This window comes from Dipteris shenzhenensis, chromosome 10 (assembly GCF_047967505.1).
Source record: "Dipteris shenzhenensis isolate YYH24624 ecotype China chromosome 10, Dip_SZ_1.0, whole genome shotgun sequence".
Classification (NCBI taxonomy): domain Eukaryota; kingdom Viridiplantae; phylum Streptophyta; class Polypodiopsida; order Gleicheniales; family Dipteridaceae; genus Dipteris; species Dipteris shenzhenensis.
In genome coordinates, this window is record NC_141605.1 from 9,774,696 (window position 1) to 9,792,690 (window position 17,995).

Genomic DNA, 17,995 nt, shown 5'->3' on the forward strand with positions numbered 1-17,995 from the left:
TGCTTGCCTACTAGGGTGGCAGCCTACGTTCGAATCTTCTACTTGTACGGTAGGCCCAGGGCAAGGTGCCCCTAGATAGGGCCAAATGAGTGGGTGACTAGGGGTGCCATGTTTCCCCAAAAGGAGTTGCCTTCCTAATAGCCTTTCCACTAAAGATGTCACTCCCAACAAAAGGGCCCTAAAGGAACATAGGATCCTAACCAATCAATTACTATCAGATGATAGGATTCTAAGGGTGAGGGGTATAAATTCTAATAGTGCCTCTTTTGTTTTTCAAATGAACGCACCCACTCATCCACCCATTTGGCGCTATCAAGGGGCACCTGCCCTACGACTACGTGCGCATTGTTGGGACTCGGCTGCCACTCTGGAAGGTGGGCAACCCTACCACTGGGTTGCCATGGTGTCCTCAGTGGCTTTTGTTTTTGAGTTTGTAGTGACACTCAGGTTTTACAAAACTTGGTGGGGAAGGATGGCTTATACACGAGAGAGAGAGAGAGAGAGAGAGAGAGAGAGAGAGAGAGAGAGAGAGAGAGAGAGAGAGAGAGAGAGAGAGAGAGAGAGAGAGAGAGAGAGAGCGGGGGGGGGGGGGGAGCTAGGTTATGAGCTTGAGGGCAACACCCCTTGTAGTTGGTGAAGGAAAAAACAAGATGAATTACGCATTCATAGGGCTTGCCCAAATGTTGAAGTTTATGAGGAAGTTATGATTGTTTTGAAGAGTAAGCTATGGCAAACGAATTCCTAAGGAAGTTACGAATGTTGTGAAAAAGAGTTATGGAAGTGAGTCTCCACCTGTGCCAATGTTGTGACACCCTAGCTTAGCATTAGTGAAAACCACGCCGTGTTTTCTTAGGAGCATGTTTTTCTATGGCAGTGAAGAGCTATGTGGCAGTGTGATGAAAGTGATGGTTGGATTGTAATTGAATGCAGCAGGAGCAGGGCACTGGGAGTAGCGGAGATGTCTACACATAGGTAGATGCAAACGTTAAAAAAAACTATGATTTAGAAATTCCCAAGAAATGATTACCAAGCCCTACCCCTATAGGGTAGGTTAGAGCCGGTCCCCATGCAACGTAGGATCAAGGGAGACTGGCTCGAAATCATTGGTCCCCATGCTTGAGTGATAGGCTGAAGCTCACGGTCAGGTTTGCGGCATTGTTAGAGCTTCGAAAATGGCAAAAACAGGTGGTGACAACTTGTTGCAGACCTTAGGAAGTGCATTGCTGGAGGGCAAAAATTAGAGCGAAACTCGTGGACAGGGGATTTCTGGGTGGCAGCACTCACTAGGTTGAGCCAGTCGGCTGTATGGCTGCGTGAAATCTCCAACTTGACGTCCATAGAGCAAAAAAGTGGAGAGGAGACGAGCTCTTATGACCCAAGTTCCAACCTTTAAAAAGGAAGAGAGAGAGAGCGTGCTTTTAGGGCAAAGGGGGGGAAGTGTCGCTAGGACCTTCGTTCTTTTTCTTTTGAGAGCGACACGTGTGGGCGGGGGGGTCGCGCGTGTGGCTGAGAGTGGAAGGAAAAGGAGTATTAATGTAAATGTGAGGCAGCCGTCCTTTTTATGTTGCACAAGACGATGAGACGCAGAGGAAGTTTGGCTATGGCGTTCCAGCTCGTTTAGGGTTTGCTCTATCTCCAACGTGCTTCGCCTTGCTCGCTCGCGTGCTCGCTCGCGACCTCTCCTCCTCCTCCCCGTCACCCCGCTTCTCTCCAGGTATGTCTCTCCTTTCTCCTCCTTTGATAATTTCTTTTTCTCCTCCCCCTTTCGTTTCCCCCGATTCGCTTCTTCCAAGACTAGCTCCGTTGCTCTTGTATATCTCCATCCTCTTTCTCACTCCTTTACGAGATTCTTTCCTCGGCCCTTGCTCCTTGGGACGCTTGCAGTTGCCTTCGGCCGCAGTTTTTCGCATCTGCCTGCTCGATCTCTCTGCCTAATTGTGATCCCGAAGCTATCCGGCGGGCGCATCATATAAGGCCGCTTTCTGACCTCGGGTAGTCTTCTCTCAACAAGGGCCTGTCTTTTTGTCTGTGCTAGCTGGTCTTCTGAAGAACAACGTCCGTAAGCCGTCATTGCTACATCTTTTCTTTTATAGACCGTGTTTGAGGTGTATCTCCTGAATGTGGCGTGTCATGCCGTTCAGTTCTAGCCACCTTGAAATTTGGATACAAGGTCAAAGAGCCTGTTGTTCTGAAGCCTTTCCTGAACTCACACGATGTGAGACGCGCTTTTGTGCTTTTAGGTCTTATTGATGTACTGCTTTTGTTTCACGCCATTTCTTGAGTTTGCGGTAAACATGGAGTATTATTTGCTTTCCAGTCCCGAATGCTCTGCTGACCAATATGTATTGTTTGGGGTGTGCTCTTACAAGTTGATTCTTTCTTTCGACTCTCCACATGCTTAGTTAGATCGATCATATACTGCAATTTTAATGCGTTGTGAACGATTGGGAAGCAGCAATCGGCTCTTGCCTTTGATCGAAGCTTATCTCGTAAGCTGATTGCATTTCTTTTTACAAAGTGTTGAAAATTTTTGGGGATCTGATTGCATTTCTTTTTACAAAGTATTGAAAATTTTTTGGGGGATCTTTTGTTTTTTCCAACAAATAAAAAGCTATGATATGTCATTTGCAAGATTGAGACGTTCTTAAAGGGTGCATGAATACTCGTGTGGAAGAATTTAAAGCTCCTTACAATCTAAGGATGACAAGGTGAATGCTAGAAGAAACTTAGTGTAGGACTATAATTTGTTGTGTCTTTTATCCTTGGTCATTTCTTGGTTTTCGACACTCAAATTTGTTTGTTGTGCGCTTTTTAGTTGTTTGCTTTTAGTTTTTTCAAGTAAGGATTTAATGTTAGAATCAAATCTTTAATTGGACAATGTATTGCCTTGGGCATTTGTAAAATGCAACTGCTGCCAGCTGTAAATGGTTCTTCTAAGTGCAGAGTGGGGTTCCTAGAAAGGATTCTTGTTCAAAGAAGGCGCACATAGTATCTAAACATTCAATTTATACCTATGTGAGGGGAAATGCCTCTTAGAATGTATAAAGAGTACCTTTTTGAGTATGTCGCTTATCTTACTTTCGTATTGTTTTAAAGTTTTTAAGTATTATCAATGGACATGCGCAAGGGTAATTCTTTGAGTGTACATATTGTAACTAAAAGGTTAATTATACAACTTTGAGTGTATGCAATGCTAAGTTTTGAATTGAACTAATAATTATCATACAAGTCATCTTTTACTATATTTGCAAATGTTGTCTAAATTATAATCGGTGGCTTATGTTACTGATTCATTGTATCATTGTTGGAGTTTCACCGAATTAGCTCTCCTCTTTCAAGCTTTCTGTATAAGTTATTAAATTGTTGAACATTTGTCTTTTTGTAATTCTCATGTCTGAATGAGATTGTGAGAGTACCATGTAATTAGCTTTGTGCACTTCTTATTTTTCATTGTAGTTGATTTACCTTTTTCTTTAGAGAAGTGAAGAAACAGTTAAGTTTTCATCTGTGTTGCAGCTTGTTGATTTTGTGGTATCTTAAAGTGGTGCGGTGTTCCTATCAGCTAGATTGTCTTAGTCTTTTTTTTTTTTGTTGGCTTAGATGCTCATTTGGGAGAGACTTAAATGTAATTGAATAGCTTTTACAAGCAGTTTTAGCTTGAATGAAGAGAATGTCGACTATTTTTCTATTATCCTTCTCTTTTAGTGCTAGCGATTGACATCTTCGGAGTGCTAAAAGAAACTTATTATAAAGACCTTTGTATGATTGGACGCTGAAGTATTGTGTGTGGGTGTGGATTTTTATGGATGTTTATACTATGTGGTATCTAGTCCTGAAGGCGTCATGTTGTGTTTTTAGACGATGATTTTGGGCATGTTCTTGGAGTCACCTAGATATATGCTCCCACCGTATTCACAATAGCTAGTCCTTGTTATGTGTCATGGGGTTTATCTTGTGAGTGACTACTTGTGCTAAGTGTTGTATTTTTAAGGATGAGTTTGGACATGTTTTTGGATTCGTCTAATTATATGTTCTTGCCGTATTAGCACTTGTTGATACTATGATAAGTGTTTTCTATCTTAAGTGGTGCGTTGCTTATCAGCTAGATTGTGTAAGCTTGTTTTTAAAGGATTAGATGCTCGTTTGGGAGAGACTTAAATGAAATCGTATAGTCTTCAAAAGCAGCCATGGCTTCAATGAAGAGAATGTTGACTACTTTTGATTAGCCTTCTCCTTCAGTGCTAGCCTTTGTCACGTCCGAGTCTATCCTTCAACTATCGAGTATTGAAAAAAACTCAGAACGAAGACCTTGGTATAAATGGATGCTCAAGTGCGTGGATTTATGTGTGGGAGCATACGTTTATAGTATTCCATAGTTGGGTGTTGATGATGTCAATGGGGATGACATACTAGCTAGTCCTTGCTATGTGTGTTTTTAGAGGATGAGATTTGTATGTTCCTAGATTTATCTATATATATATATATATATATATATATATATATATTTCTAATGTATTAGTAGATATTTAAATTGCCCGTTGTGAAGCTTTTGTCGATGTGCAACTTGCTGAAATTGTGATAAATTTGTTCTACCTTATAGTGGCGCATTGCCCTATCAATTAGATTGTCAAAGCCCCCCCCATGCTCCCTCGGGGGAGACTAAAATGAAATTGTATACTCTTCATAAGTAGTTGTTGCTTGAATGAAGAGAATGTGGATTGCTTTGTGGTTAGCCTTCTCTTTAGTGCTAGCCTTTGTCAGGGTTGAGTTTACCCTTTGCCTCCGGAGTGTTGAAAACTCAATGTGAAGACCTTTGCATAAATGGATGCTCGGGTGTGTGGATTTTGTATGCGTGAGAGCATATGTTTATACCATGCTCTACACCCATTGTTGGGCATCGATGACGTCAGTGGGGATGCATGAGTTTGAGACCTTCACTTTTGTAGTGCTGAAAGGAACTTAGTATGAGAAATGGATGCTCAAGTATGTGTGCGTTTGTGGATTTGTATGTGTGAGAGCATATGTTTATACTATGGTCAACACCTATTCATCGGGTGCTAATGATGTCGGTGGGGATGTCATAGTTGCTAGTCCTGTGTGATGGAGTTTTTGGATTTCAACCTTGTGAATGATTATCATGAGATTGAAATTGCACTATGTGGTATGTTTGTGTTTTTAGAGAATGATTTTGGGCGATATGCCTAGTATTGTAACAAAGTTTGGGCAGGGCCTTCATACTTTCCTCGTGCTTTTTGACTAGTAATTTACCCAATGACTAGAGCAAATTTTCAGCTTAACATGTAAAGCACTTCAAGTAGATGCGTTCTACAAACATAGGTTGTAGAATTTCTATTAAGTTATTACATAAGCAAGCTTTCGTAGTGAGCATTTTTGTTGCCACAAAGGTGTTGACTTTGCTTTCTTAATATCGTTTAATCTTTTTGTCAGGAGGGAGCAACCAACCCCATGATGGTCATGGTGAGGCTCAAGAACACGTAATGAATGCAATAACCAAGATGCCCACTTTTGCTCAATGCATATGAATACATTATACCAAATCGATTTTCACTAAAAACATCTTATTTTTTGCATGATATGAAAAACTTGACTCAAGGGCTCCTTTTCAGCTTGTAGTAGGATCTTCACGATCATATTCTTGAAAATCCCTTGCATCTAGTATGTGTGCAAGAGCTGCTTTGTATCTTGTAGGTTTGCCATGTGATTAGTTTTGACTTGTAAGTAAATGCACCCGACTTGGAGAATGAGATGACTAAGTAAAATAGTTGAGTGAATCTATCTCTCAATTTAGTAATTTAGTCCTATTACTTTTGAGGAAGGGCTATAATACAAGAAAAAACGAATGAAGAAACTCTGATATATCTTTCCAAAAATTCGGCTTTGGATATGTTTAGGATCCTTGAAGGTAGAATGAAAATCCAAAGTGGGGAGCTTCATAGCCGGTATTCTTTTTGGTTCTTAGGTATGTTCTGAGCGCGTGTGCACATATATATGTGTGTGTGTGTGCGTGTGTGCAAATAGATACGTATATATGTGAGAAAGGTGTGTATGTATGTACACACACATGTTTGTGTGTGCGCGTGCACACATATATATGTATGTGTGTAAAATTTGATTATTATGGCTTTCCCCCCACTCCCTTAATGAAAAAATTAACTAATTAAAGAAGAATGATAAATTATTTCCTTGTTTGTGTTGGCGTCTCATTTGTTTTTTTATATGTACGATGATTTGCCACTGGTAGATGCCTTTTGCCTGTGGGGGCATATGGTAGATGCAAAAGTAAGATTTCAGAGACCGATAGAGCACACCCAAATGTATCAATGGTATTTTAAATGTTGATAGTTTATCTTTATTCCCTTGTGTTAGCATTAGTTGTTGTAGCTGTTTCTTTCTTCTTAATCCTTGGTTAGGTTTTGTTGTGGCGGAAATTTAACCTAATTTAACTCCCTCTCTCTCTCTCTCTCTTAGCATCTCTTATTCTCGTTTTTTGTTTTGTTGTTTCTTCTTTGCTAGCATAGTTTTTTTGCTTGGTTGGGATTTCAAGCTTAGCAAGCACTGGGCTCATTGAAACTTAGCTAGCAGCTTATGCTTAAATACTGATGAGAACTTAAGTGTAGCTTTACTTACTAAGTTATCTTTATTTTTTTAAAACTTTCTTTTTTCTGGCTAAAAAATAAAGATCATGACATAGGTTCTAAAAAGAAAAGATACACAAAGGTAGTAAGTGTAGAAGATGTTTGCTCTTGGATAGATTTTCTTTTAGATAATCTTTACATCACAATAGGTGATTCTTTGTTTCAACAAGTTATAGGAATCCCCATGGGCACTAATTGTGCTGTCTTTTCAGCAAACTTTTATCTTTTCACTTATGAATTTGAGTTTATTCAACGTCTTATTTCTATCAATACCTGCCCTATCATTTTACATAAGCTTAGTCAAGTCAGGCATTTTATAGATGATTTATTTGTACCAAATGTTCCTAACTTTCAAGACTTTATGTACAAAGACGCTAGAGCTTTTGGAGAAGGAATCTATCCTCATGACTCTTGTGAACTGAACTGCACTTCAAGAGGGGATTCTTGTGTTTTCTTAGATCTTAGACTTTCTCAATCTACCATAGGATTAGAGGTTGATATATACGATAAACGTGAACAACCTGAATATAGTGGTTTACACATTATAAAAATGCCTCACATTGACTCAAACATTTCTGATTTGGCAAAATATGGAGTCATTTCTTCCCAATTACATAGATTTTCCCGCCTTTGTACAACTAAGGAGTCTTTTATCACTCAATGCAGTAATTTGATCACTTTACTATTACACAAGAGGTATAATCCAAGGATAATAATGAAAAAAGTTCGCACATTCTTAGATATGAAGTCTTTTATCTATGGTGTTTCGGCCTTAGGTTTGTTTAGAATGATTGAACATAAGCTGAAAACAAAAAGCGGGGAGCTGAATAGCCCGTTTTTCTTTTAGTTTCAAAAGAGAGTTTGTTTGAGTATACTTGTGCTTTCTAAGTTAGAAATGTATTTTTGCCTCTTTGTACAAACGAGACATAAGTGTAAAGGGCCATTTAGCTTTTTATGTTTTAAATGAGAGAGAGAGAGAGAGAGAGAGAGAGAGAGAGAGAGAGAGAGTTTCTAGTTTTTTGGAAGTTTTTGTTTCTTGACTTGCTTGTTTATTTTTGCTTAAGTCACCTGCTTCGTTTCTTCTTTATTTCTTGTTTTCATTCTCTTTTGTTTATTTGATGTATTTTACTAAGCACTGGGTTTGCCCAAGAGACTCCGCGGGTCTTTAGAAACCCAGTATAGCTGCTTATGCTTGGGCACTGATGCCGACATAAGTGTTGCTTTGCTTGCTAAGTATGTCTTCCTTTTGTTTTCCATAAAAGTTTTTGTTCACCTGTTTTTTCTTCTCTTTCATTTTCTCTTTTATTTTCTTTGTAGATTTTTGATCTTTAGAACAACAAAATTTCTAAATTTGTATGATTGGACTTATTCTAGTCTTACAAAGGTATATTTCTTTTTTCTGTTTTTATTTTTTAACATTTTAAAAAATTTTCTTATTTACTCACAATTTTGTCTAAAGTCACCTTTCTTTCCTTTGTTTTTTTGCTTGTCTTGTAAAAAGGTATAATTTGTAAGGTTGCATATATTCTAGTCTTATAAAGGTGTTGGGGTGTGTGCGCGTGGCTCCTCTAGAATATGATATGTAGGTAGAGAAGCAAACAGCTACAAGATAGATGGAGGTTGAGAGGATATTGTGTTTGTATGCGAATTGGCCCTATAAAAGAAGGCTTCAAGAGAGAGGGCAACATTTACAGTTGAACAGAGAGCAGCACTTGAGGCATACCATAAACGTAGTGGAGTGGTGACTGAGTCTATAGGACTGAGTTTATAGGCACAATTTGAGGCTGCATTTGCCATATTTGATTTGTGGGGTTTTTAATAGCTCAAAGTTTTCCTTGTTTGTTTACACCTTGGTCTGTTGGCGGTTCCTTTTGATAGTCATTCTTGGAACTCTCTCTCTTACTGAAACCCTATTATGATTCGTTCAATGCATGCCTCTCAAGGAGGGCTGAAAACTTATCCCCCCCTCTTCCTCCTCGACCTTGTCTTTGTTTCGTACCCAATGTGTAGAATTGGATCTGTTCTGGTATTATGAAGGGTATAAATAGTGGGGACTTGCCTTAATGTGAAGGTCAGATTTAGATTTAGTAAACCACAGAAATTAACATGATACCAACTACAACAATTTAATTGTTAGCCTTTCGAATTGTCAAGAATTCTACTTCGTAGCTCTAGTTTGTAGACATTTGCTTCGTTTGTATGCATGTTAAGATTTCCTTAACATGCGCCATTTGGTAGTTTTGCAACAGATTGATTTGGAATACAGGTAACAAACTTGTTTATTATGAAATCCAGGTATTACAGTGTTAAGTCATGAAGACGGAGAAGATTGCAAAGGCAGAGAAAATGGGCAAGAGTAAAGGAAATCCTAAGGTTTTCTTTGACATAACAATTGGTGGTGAACCTGTTGGGAGAATAATCATGGAGGTATTTAGCCTGGAAGCGAAGGATAGTGGACAATGACTTTGTCTTTTTAGTGATGTTCAACGAATTCTACATTCGTTAGTCACAACTTGCCATTGAAGTCTGGGCCTATCGATATTGTCAAGTGCATGTGCTCTTACTAAGTTGGTTGCTATTCTACAGCTCTATGCAGAGACCGTGCCAAAGACAGCTGAGAACTTCCGAGCTCTCTGTACAGGTACCATTAACCTCAAGATTTCTTGAGACATGTTGTTGCCCGGTCAACTTACGAGTTTTTGACTGAAGAGGCTCTTTTTGCCTGTAAAACAAATGGAATGTCCTTTTTAGAACACAATTTCATAAATTATTTTCATGAAGCTTTAAGGATAACTAGTTATTGCAGAATGTCGTTTGTGTATCTATGAAAGAGACATGTGAAGAATATCCACTGGTAATGTATCATCAAATTCATGGGACCCTGATGAATGCTACGTTGGCTCTCACAAAAGCATGCATATTCACGTATCCGCACAAACATATACATACACAAATGTCTTCGCACTGCTTTTTCTGGAAAAGCTCCAGCGATGATGGGCAGAGTGCGCTTGGATGAGATGGTGTACAAATTTTCTTCATCCATCCAAGTCTTAAGCTTGCAAAGATAATAATGTTTCCCTATAGCCCCCCTCAAGCAGCAGTATCTAAGCAGAATGTGAAGGAAAGGTAGGAGATGGGGCTTTTGTACTGTCTGAACAATTGGTTTCCTCAGTTTCGAAAATACTTGCTTTCTTTTCTTGATCTCAAATGATCAGAACAGCCATACAGAAAATTGGTTCAAAAAAGGGTAAGCCTAACAAATTTTTAATGAGCGAAAGCAGTCTCTCATCGCGTACGCGATGGAATCGGTTTGAATTTTTGTGGGAGAATATCAGTTTGAGTTGTGAGTTCAGGCATGCTCCCTTGGGTTATTTATGGCAAGGTTCACCCATGATGGTGGTAGTAAGAAGTTACTGGTTCGTGTAGGTATGTGGGCATAATTCGTAGCCCATGCTTCAAGAAACAGTGATACTGAAGTTCAGGAAATTGTGTTCTCAAGTTTAAATTATGCCAAGGATAAACACGTGCATGGATTTTAAAATAGTTTTATAGAACATTTTTCTATCTTTTAATTTTACAGGTGAAGTTGGCATTGGACGACAGACCAAGAAGCCTTTACATTACAAGGGAACTATTTTCCATCGCGTTATCAAGGGGTTTATGGCTCAAGTACATGAATCTTCATACTTTGGTGCTTTCTTTACTGCTGTTAGTTTCTTGATAAGTCTTTTTACATCGGCTGAATGACTTTTGTTCTATGTGCAGGGAGGTGATTTCTCTAAAAAGGACGGTATGTATTCAAGTTTAAGGGTCTGAGGGACAGGCTGGGGATTTCTCATTTCTGGTTGTGCTTTAGTTTTTAGTTCCTTGATACTCAATAATGATGACAATGATGATCCTGTTTCTTGATAATACATTTGTCAGAATTGAGTTTGTGACATCTCAAACATAAGAAAATCATCCAATGTGATGATGCCTCATCTAAGCTTATATCTTTCACAATTTTAGAAGAAAGTGACGAGTGAAATATACCCCCAGCCTCCCTAAAGAAGTGCTCAGGAAGATTTTCAGTCCATCATATATCCACAAAATAATCTAACAAAAGAACACTTCTTTGGGAGGCTGGGGAAATGTTTCACTCTTCACTTTCTAAAATTTCCGTACGTATAGTTTGTTGTGCTAAAAAGAAAAAATCAGAGATTCCTCGTAAACAATAACTACTACTACTTATTGTGAATCACATGAATGATAAACATAACATTAGAAGAAAGCAACAATGGAGACATCCCCAGCCTGCCTATAGAAGTGATTTGTTCTTGTTGAGAGTAGAAAATGTTGAGAGAGAGGAGTAGCTCATTTTCCTTCAAGCGGATTTGGATCCATGCTTACCATCTTGATGAAAACAGGAACTGGAGGAGAAAGCATTTACTCTGGCAAATTTGCTGGTATATTTCTGTGATTCCCATGTTGTTTGGCTAGATAAGTCAAAGAGACTACTGAATGCTGACTTTAAGGCTATTGCTGTGCTTCTACGTGGCAGATGAGAATTTTCGCCACACTCATTCTCAACGTGGGGTCCTATCTATGGCGAATGCTGGCCCTAATACAAACGGTTCTCAGTTCTTCTTGACCTTTGCACCAGCTCCACATCTTGATGGGTAGGACATTCTCTCTGGTTCTTTTTGTGTGATTTTATCTGTCATTACTGTGTTGTATCTGATTCTGGATTGGCTCAAGAGACATCTGTGTCAAATAAATGCTACCTCAACACTCCTTTTTGGAGTAATCTGCTCCTCTCTGGTTGAAATGGTTTCAATGCTTGGTTTTGTTTGCGTGACCCCCACACATCGTCTGGGAAATTTGACCATTCTATGGCAGAGGAGTTGGCCCTTGAATATCTGCTCTGTTTGACTGGTCTATTGTGACAATTTTTTGTAGGCAAGCAAGACACATTTCTTACATCTCGTCATTTTCCAGTTCACATGATCTAAGTGATGGGGTGAGGCTAATACTTGTTTGTACATATCAAGACCATTGACTGTCCCCCCTATGCTATTGTCCTCCAAAGTTTCCGACAATCCTGATGACAAAATGGAGAGCATATGATTAATCTTCTTCTTTTTGCAGGAAGCATGTTGTGTTTGGCAAAGTAGTCGATGGAATGGATGTGCTGAAGAAAATTGAGCAGCAACCAACGGGGCAAAGGGACAGACCTGAGCAGACCATAAAAATTGCAAATTGTGGGGAATTATTGCGAGGAAAGGACAATGGTATCACTGAAAGTGGTATGATAATTTCAGAATATTTCAGTTTAGAGTGTCTTGAGTTTCGCCACTTTCTAATATAGGTTGTGTAGTTTCTGGTACAAGGTGTTAATGGTTGGACTAATGTTGATCTTGCCTCCTTACTCCTGGCCCTATGGAATGACAGAAAAGAAAAAAGGGAAAAAGTCGCGAGGGAAAGTTGTTGATTCTAGTGATGAGGATGGTCACGAAGCAAGGGGAAGAAAGAGGCACAGGAAATCTTTAAAAGAGAAGAGCAGGAAGAAAAAAAGACGTCACTACTCTGAATCAGACTCAGAAAGCTCTTCGGACTCAGAATCAGACTCAGAGACTTCGTCCGAAAGTAGCACAGACTCAGAGGCTTCATCATCGGAAGTTAGTTCCTCCAGCGAGGATGATCGGAGGCGCCGCAGAAGAAAGACTTCGAGAAAAACCAAAAGGAAGCCTTTGAGGAGGAGGAGGGACAAGCGTAAAGACAGGAGGCGAAGTCGAAAAGAGAGAAAATATAAGCGAAAACATAAATGGTAGGCATTTATGGATCTGTTCTCATTGCAATGCCTGTGATTATCCACTTCTACCTTTTGTTTTTTTTGGCTTGCTAACATTTTTTGGAGGGAATGCGTTTGACAGGAGTTCAGAAAGTGACTACAGTGACAGTGACAGTGAGAGTGACAGTGAGACTGAAAGTGAGAGTGAAAGTGAAAGTGACTCAGAAAGTGACGGTGGCAGTGATGTCAGTGAACAAAATGGCAAGCACAAGACTGTAGTGAGACTGCCTGAGAGAGTCCTTGTGGATACTGGTATGCACCCCAGTACTTCAGTAGGTTACGCATGCCCAAGAGTTGAACTGTGCTTGTTTCAATTGCTTATGGAAAATGCAAGTTTGCGTTCTAAGTAGTATTTCTGTAAACCTTGCAGTTAAAGCGTCGTCTTTCAAGAATGAAGTCCTTGTAGAGAAGCAGCAGACAGTAGAGGAGAGAGAGAAGGACAGATATGAATTGACAAGCAAGGACAGATATGAATTGACAAGCAAGGACAGATATGAATTGACAAGCAAAGAAGTGCAGGAAGAAGAAGATGGTGAAGTACGTGAAGAAGAAAAGGAGGTAATTAAGGACGGAGAGGAAGGGGAGGCTATTGAACAGAAGAAGAGCACAACGCCTTTAGAAAGTCGTGGACAGAGCAGATCTAGGTTTTTGGACTGCCCTTTATTTCCAAAGAGCTTGTTTTCTCAGTCACGTATATTGAATGATTTTTCTGCTGCAATGTGAGATATGTGTTGTGCTTCCAGGTCCTACATGTGAAATTGTTTTGCAAATGCAAGTTGAATCTGTCAGGATTATAGAGACTGCTGAATTGGTAATGCCTTCTTTTACTTATTTTACTTCTTACAGGAGTCAAAGTATTAGCCCAAAGCGGAGTCCAAGCAGAAGCCCAAGCCCAAGCGTGAGCAGGAGTCCGACAAAAAGTCCCAAACAGAGCCGTAGCAGGAGTTGCTCAAAAAGTCGAAGCTGGAGTCCAGTGCCAGAAAAGAAGACTTCACCGCCGCCACCAGCAATTCGTTCAAAAAGTCCAACGCCAAGTCCAGAGGGTACTCCCAAAAGAATTAGGAGAGGCAGAGGGTTCAGTGAACAATATTCGTATGCTCGGCGCTATCGCACTCCTTCTCCAGAGCGTTCCCCTCCTCGCTCGTATCGCTATGGTGGGAGGCCAAATATAGATCGGGATCGTGATAGGTTGGTTTCCAAGTTCTATGACCTTTCATTTTGTAGTACTGCATGACAAAGCTTAGTACTGCAGCATGACTTTCAACTTTTTGATCTGTTTCAAATACTGCATTAGCATCCCACAAGATATTGCAGCATAGAACACATGATGCAGCCACTGTCCTTTAGCTTTTTGTTAACATGCACTCTTACAGATATGGAGGTTATAGAGGTTATCGAGAGAGGTCACCACCCAGACGCTACAGGAGCAGTCCACCCAGGAGAAGAACCCCTCCAAGGTGGAGCTTAACTGATAAGAGGCACATATTTGGTTGAAATATTATCTAATGTTACGTCAGAATATGTTGCAGTACTCATGCCTGATTCCGTTTTCTTACTGTGATTGAAACTGTTCCAGGTACAGGAGAAGCCCCAGCCGAAGCCCCAGCCGAAGCCGGAGTCTCTCACGTAGTGTCAGTCCTCCTGTTAATCGTCGTGACCGGGGCAAGAGGAATTACAGTAGGAGCCGCAGCCGTAGTCCTCTTGATGACCGTGTGCGGGCAAGTGATCATATCCGATCTCGGCTTAACTCAGTTCGTAGTCATTCAAGAGAGGTGGATCCTGGTCGTGCTTCAAAAGCAAGGAGAGGTCGGACCCGAAGCCGAAGCTCTTCTGAATCGCGGTCTCCCAAAAAGTCAGGGTCTACAAGTTTATCACCTCGTGAAAAGGCTGTCTCGTCTCAAGGAAAGGTTAAGTCAATCACTCCTACAAAGAAGCATCAGACTCCTCCTCTTCCTTCCCCACCAAGTAGATCTCACTCTAGGTCTGCGACAGGTAACCGGAGCTTGGTCTCATATGGAGGTGGGAGTCCAGAGTCTCATTCCAAATAGATGCAAGCTGATCTGCTGGATTTCTGTTATCTGTCTTATCTTTTGTTCTGTTATCCCAGTATTGTGTCGATGTAGCCATTTAGTGACACAAGTTTTCTTTCTCCAATTGCATATCATCCTCTCTTAAGGTAGGGTCATGTTCTCCCTAAAGAGTGGTTCCACATCAAGGATTCAAGAACTGTCTTATAGTTACTCACTTAAGCTCAGCATTTACATGTATATGCAGCTAGCTTGGAAATAGCAATGAGGCAGCTTACCTTGGGTTGTTCCTGACTATGTATTGGATGTTAATTCTGGTTAAAGTAACATTAGCTTATTTTTGAGCTCTATGCACATGATGTGGGGGCATCAGGCATCCGGTGGAGATGCGTAGTCCATATTATGAATGACCCTGAGATATTAAAACCTTCTGGGTGACTAGCGTGACGATTGCAGTGTTTGCATGCTAAGTTTGTGCACGCTCAGTCTCTCACAGATAGTTGCTGGGTCTCCTCATGTTATGGGCAAAAAGATATTGGGGGCAGGGACTGGCTCTTAATTTTGGACTAGGGAGAATCATTCTTTTTTGCAAATGCTCCCTAATGCTTTGCCTGTGCCGTTTGCTATATGACTTTCCAGACCTGAGCTAAACTTCTGCAGAAAATATATAGTGGCCCTAATATATAAAAGCAGAGTGGGTGCACTCGTATTATTGTCTCTGAGGAGAATTTTTACTGTAGAACAAAGCAGCATTCTTAACCAGAGAGAGAGAGAGAGAGAGAGAGAGAGAGAGAGAGAGAGAGAGAGAGATGATATGGTTGTATTATTGAGTCGTCTTGAGACCCTTCAGGATCTATGGGACTGGTGATCAAGATCAACAAATAGTGATCTTTTACATTCCTGTGGAGTAAAATACTATGTAAATAAAGTATCTTGGTGATGTACAAGAACCTTTTCAATAACTCCCTAGCTTTGTAGCTGACTGTTTTACCAGAATTTCCAGGTTGCCTCTGTTCGTCATATCTTTCTTTTATGTGAGAGTAGGCTGCTCATTCTCCACCTTAGATTTCACATCATCTTTCTTCTCCTAGGACCCTAGGTCTTATCCACGTTCCCTTCTCCAGTTCTGATCTTGTGAACTGGAGCTCATTTTGCATAATCGATGCCTTTTAAATATTGATATGTTTTGGCCAAGGTATTTTTCCATCCAGTAGATGTGCATTGGATTTATTTCCTGTTTGTGGAACTGCAAAGGTCTTGCCATAGTTTTTCAAGCATCTTTTGTGGCTAATTCTTTGAATCTCACATGCACTCAGCTTACACAGAAGTAATAATTAAAAAATCATATACATAGCACAACACATCCCAGCACTTAAAAATAAAAATAAAGATGTGGGTCAGAGTGTGTATGTGTATGAGTAGATGAATATTGGGGTTAGAACTTGTAATGTGTCTGTAATGGATTTTGAGTTATAATTTTGTTTGAAGTAATTGTTTTCTCTTAAGCATAGATAGGTGGTCTTTATTAGTAACGGTGGTTTGAGATATTTTGTTTGATAAGCCACAAGTGGTCTTGCATCATCTAAACATTCTAGGTGGAGTTTGTATCTAATCTTAGCTTACCCTCTTAGAATTTAAGTTGAAAATAAAGACAATACTACAAAATTGAAAATGTTATATAGGTAAAATAGAGAGCAAAGAAAATGTAGCAACTTATCATATATGGAGTATGTCCCCTAGGCGACTTTAAGTCAATATTCCTATTAATTGGTAGTGGAGAAAGAAGAGGGGTGAAAAGGAAGAGTGCAAGGTAATAGTTAAACTAAGGGATATGGCATAGGGGAGGAGTTTCAACTTAAGGATAATGGACAGTCGCTTCTCTACATACCATAAAATGCAGGCTGTTGACAAAGCACCATGATAGCTATGGGTGGTAAGAGTGGATTCAATCTCTTGGAGGTTCACCAAGAGATTGTTGATGTTTTGCCATTTCATATCGTGCTTTGAAAGCCAAGCTTCAATACCAGCATCTAGTGCTAAGCTGTAATTTTTCTTATTTTATTCTAGTAAAGTTATTTTATTACTAATTAAAAAAAAAGGATAATGGAGGGTGGGGGGCCTTGAAGTTAAGTTTTGTAGGGAAAGTATGTAGCGGGTACTTTTGCCCTATAACTTTAACTCAAAATTCATATTTAATTAGTTGTGGAGAAAAGAAGGGTGAAAAGGAAGAGGGCAAGGGCATAATAGGGGACCTTAGTTCTCTAGGGGTATGTTCCCCTAGAAAACTTCTATGTATACTTAGTTATTTTTGAAGAATGCACGTGCCCTTCAAAGGGTATGCCACGTGCCCCCTGAAGAGGAGGCCTCTTCCTAGAAATTCAAGGAAATGAGCACTGGGCAAGCAATGGGTGTGTTGTCATGTGTTCGTGTTTGTCCCTTGCTTTGATAGTTGAGATTATCTTGTAGTACAATTTGGTGCACGTTGGGAGATTTGTAGTCTACCAAGGATGGTACGTGGTGGTTATCAAGTGCATGAAAGATGGCATGATGTAGGGGTTGGTAAATCACGACAAGATCCATGGGTTGGTGGGATGATGTGTCGGGAGATGGCGTGATGACGCAGCAGATCATGGTGTGATCCATAGTTGGTGCAATGTTGATGTGGTGTGATCCCCTACGGAGTATTGAACCTCGGCTTCAGTTTACTATAAAGATACAGAGAGCACGTGGAAGAGAGAGCACACACGCATGTGTGCACTATATATATATATATATATATATGTATATATATATATATATATGTATAGTGGCATGTGTGTGCTTTCTCTCTCTTCCACGTGCTCTCTGTAGTGTGCGCTTGCATGCGCACTCTTTGCGCACGCGTTCTCTATCTCACGCATGTGCACGTGCTCTCTCCTCTCTCTCCCTTTGTACAATAAATTGAAGCTGAGGTCCAATTCTCCGTTGTGGATCACGTTACATTAACGCTTGTGTCGTAAATTGTGTCGTGAGCTACCACTTCAACATGCTATCTCGCGACACCATCCCGCCAATCCATGGATCTCGTTGTGATTTGCCAATCCATGCATCGTGCCATCTCTTGTGTACACACACACACACACACACACACACACACACACACACATATACATATAGAGAGACAAAGACAAAGAGATAGAGAGAGAAATAGATAGATAGATAGACAAATAGAGTGAGTGATAGAGTGAGTGAGAGAGAGAGAGAGATAGATAGAGTGAGTTAGTGAGTTAGAGAGAGAGATAGATAATTAGATAGAGTGAGTGAGTGATAGATAGAGTGATAGAGTGATAGAGAGAGTGATTGAATGATAGATAGAGTGATAGAGTGAGTGAGTGAGTGTGCGAGTGAGTGAGTGTGAGTGGACATTAGTGACCAATGTTTTTTTGTTTTTTTAAAGGAAAAAAAAGGGGGAGAGAACGAATGTGTGTGTGTGTGTGTGTGTT

General features: G+C 40.1%; 1 protein-coding gene across 5 annotated transcripts; it reads left to right on the forward strand.

The window, feature by feature from the left end:
- The first annotated feature begins 1,550 nt into the window (after positions 1–1,550).
- Positions 1,551–14,857, forward strand: LOC147897380 (uncharacterized). Of its 5 annotated transcripts, none has more exons than XM_087380319.1 (15): positions 1,551–1,714; positions 8,952–9,083; positions 9,243–9,297; positions 10,237–10,325; positions 10,422–10,446; positions 11,063–11,101; positions 11,197–11,314; positions 11,784–11,941; positions 12,087–12,462; positions 12,569–12,738; positions 12,857–12,919; positions 12,971–13,130; positions 13,333–13,674; positions 13,860–13,943; positions 14,063–14,857. In XM_087380319.1, the coding sequence occupies exons 2-15, from the start codon at positions 8,970–8,972 to the stop codon at positions 14,532–14,534; spliced, it is 2,265 nt and encodes a 754-aa protein (XP_087236445.1). In that variant the 5' UTR covers positions 1,551–1,714; positions 8,952–8,969; the 3' UTR covers positions 14,535–14,857. The 5 variants fall into 5 exon arrangements, with proteins under 5 accessions (XP_087236445.1, XP_087236441.1, XP_087236444.1 ...); XM_087380316.1 differs by adding an exon at positions 5,449–5,478 and having other exon boundaries at positions 1,552–1,714; positions 12,857–13,130; XM_087380315.1 differs by having other exon boundaries at positions 12,857–13,130.
- The last annotated feature ends 3,138 nt before the right edge of the window (positions 14,858–17,995 follow it).

Bases quoted from the DNA above. Each gene is read 5' to 3' on its own strand.
- LOC147897380 (XM_087380315.1), top strand. From the start codon at position 8,970: ATGAAGACGGAGAAGATTGCAAAGGCAGAGAAAATGGGCAAGAGTAAA. The intron at 9,084-9,242 runs GTATTTAGCCTG...GCTATTCTACAG, and splicing joins TTGGGAGAATAATCATGGAG to CTCTATGCAGAGACCGTGCC. The intron at 13,944-14,062 runs GTGGAGCTTAAC...AAACTGTTCCAG, and splicing joins AGGAGAAGAACCCCTCCAAG to GTACAGGAGAAGCCCCAGCC.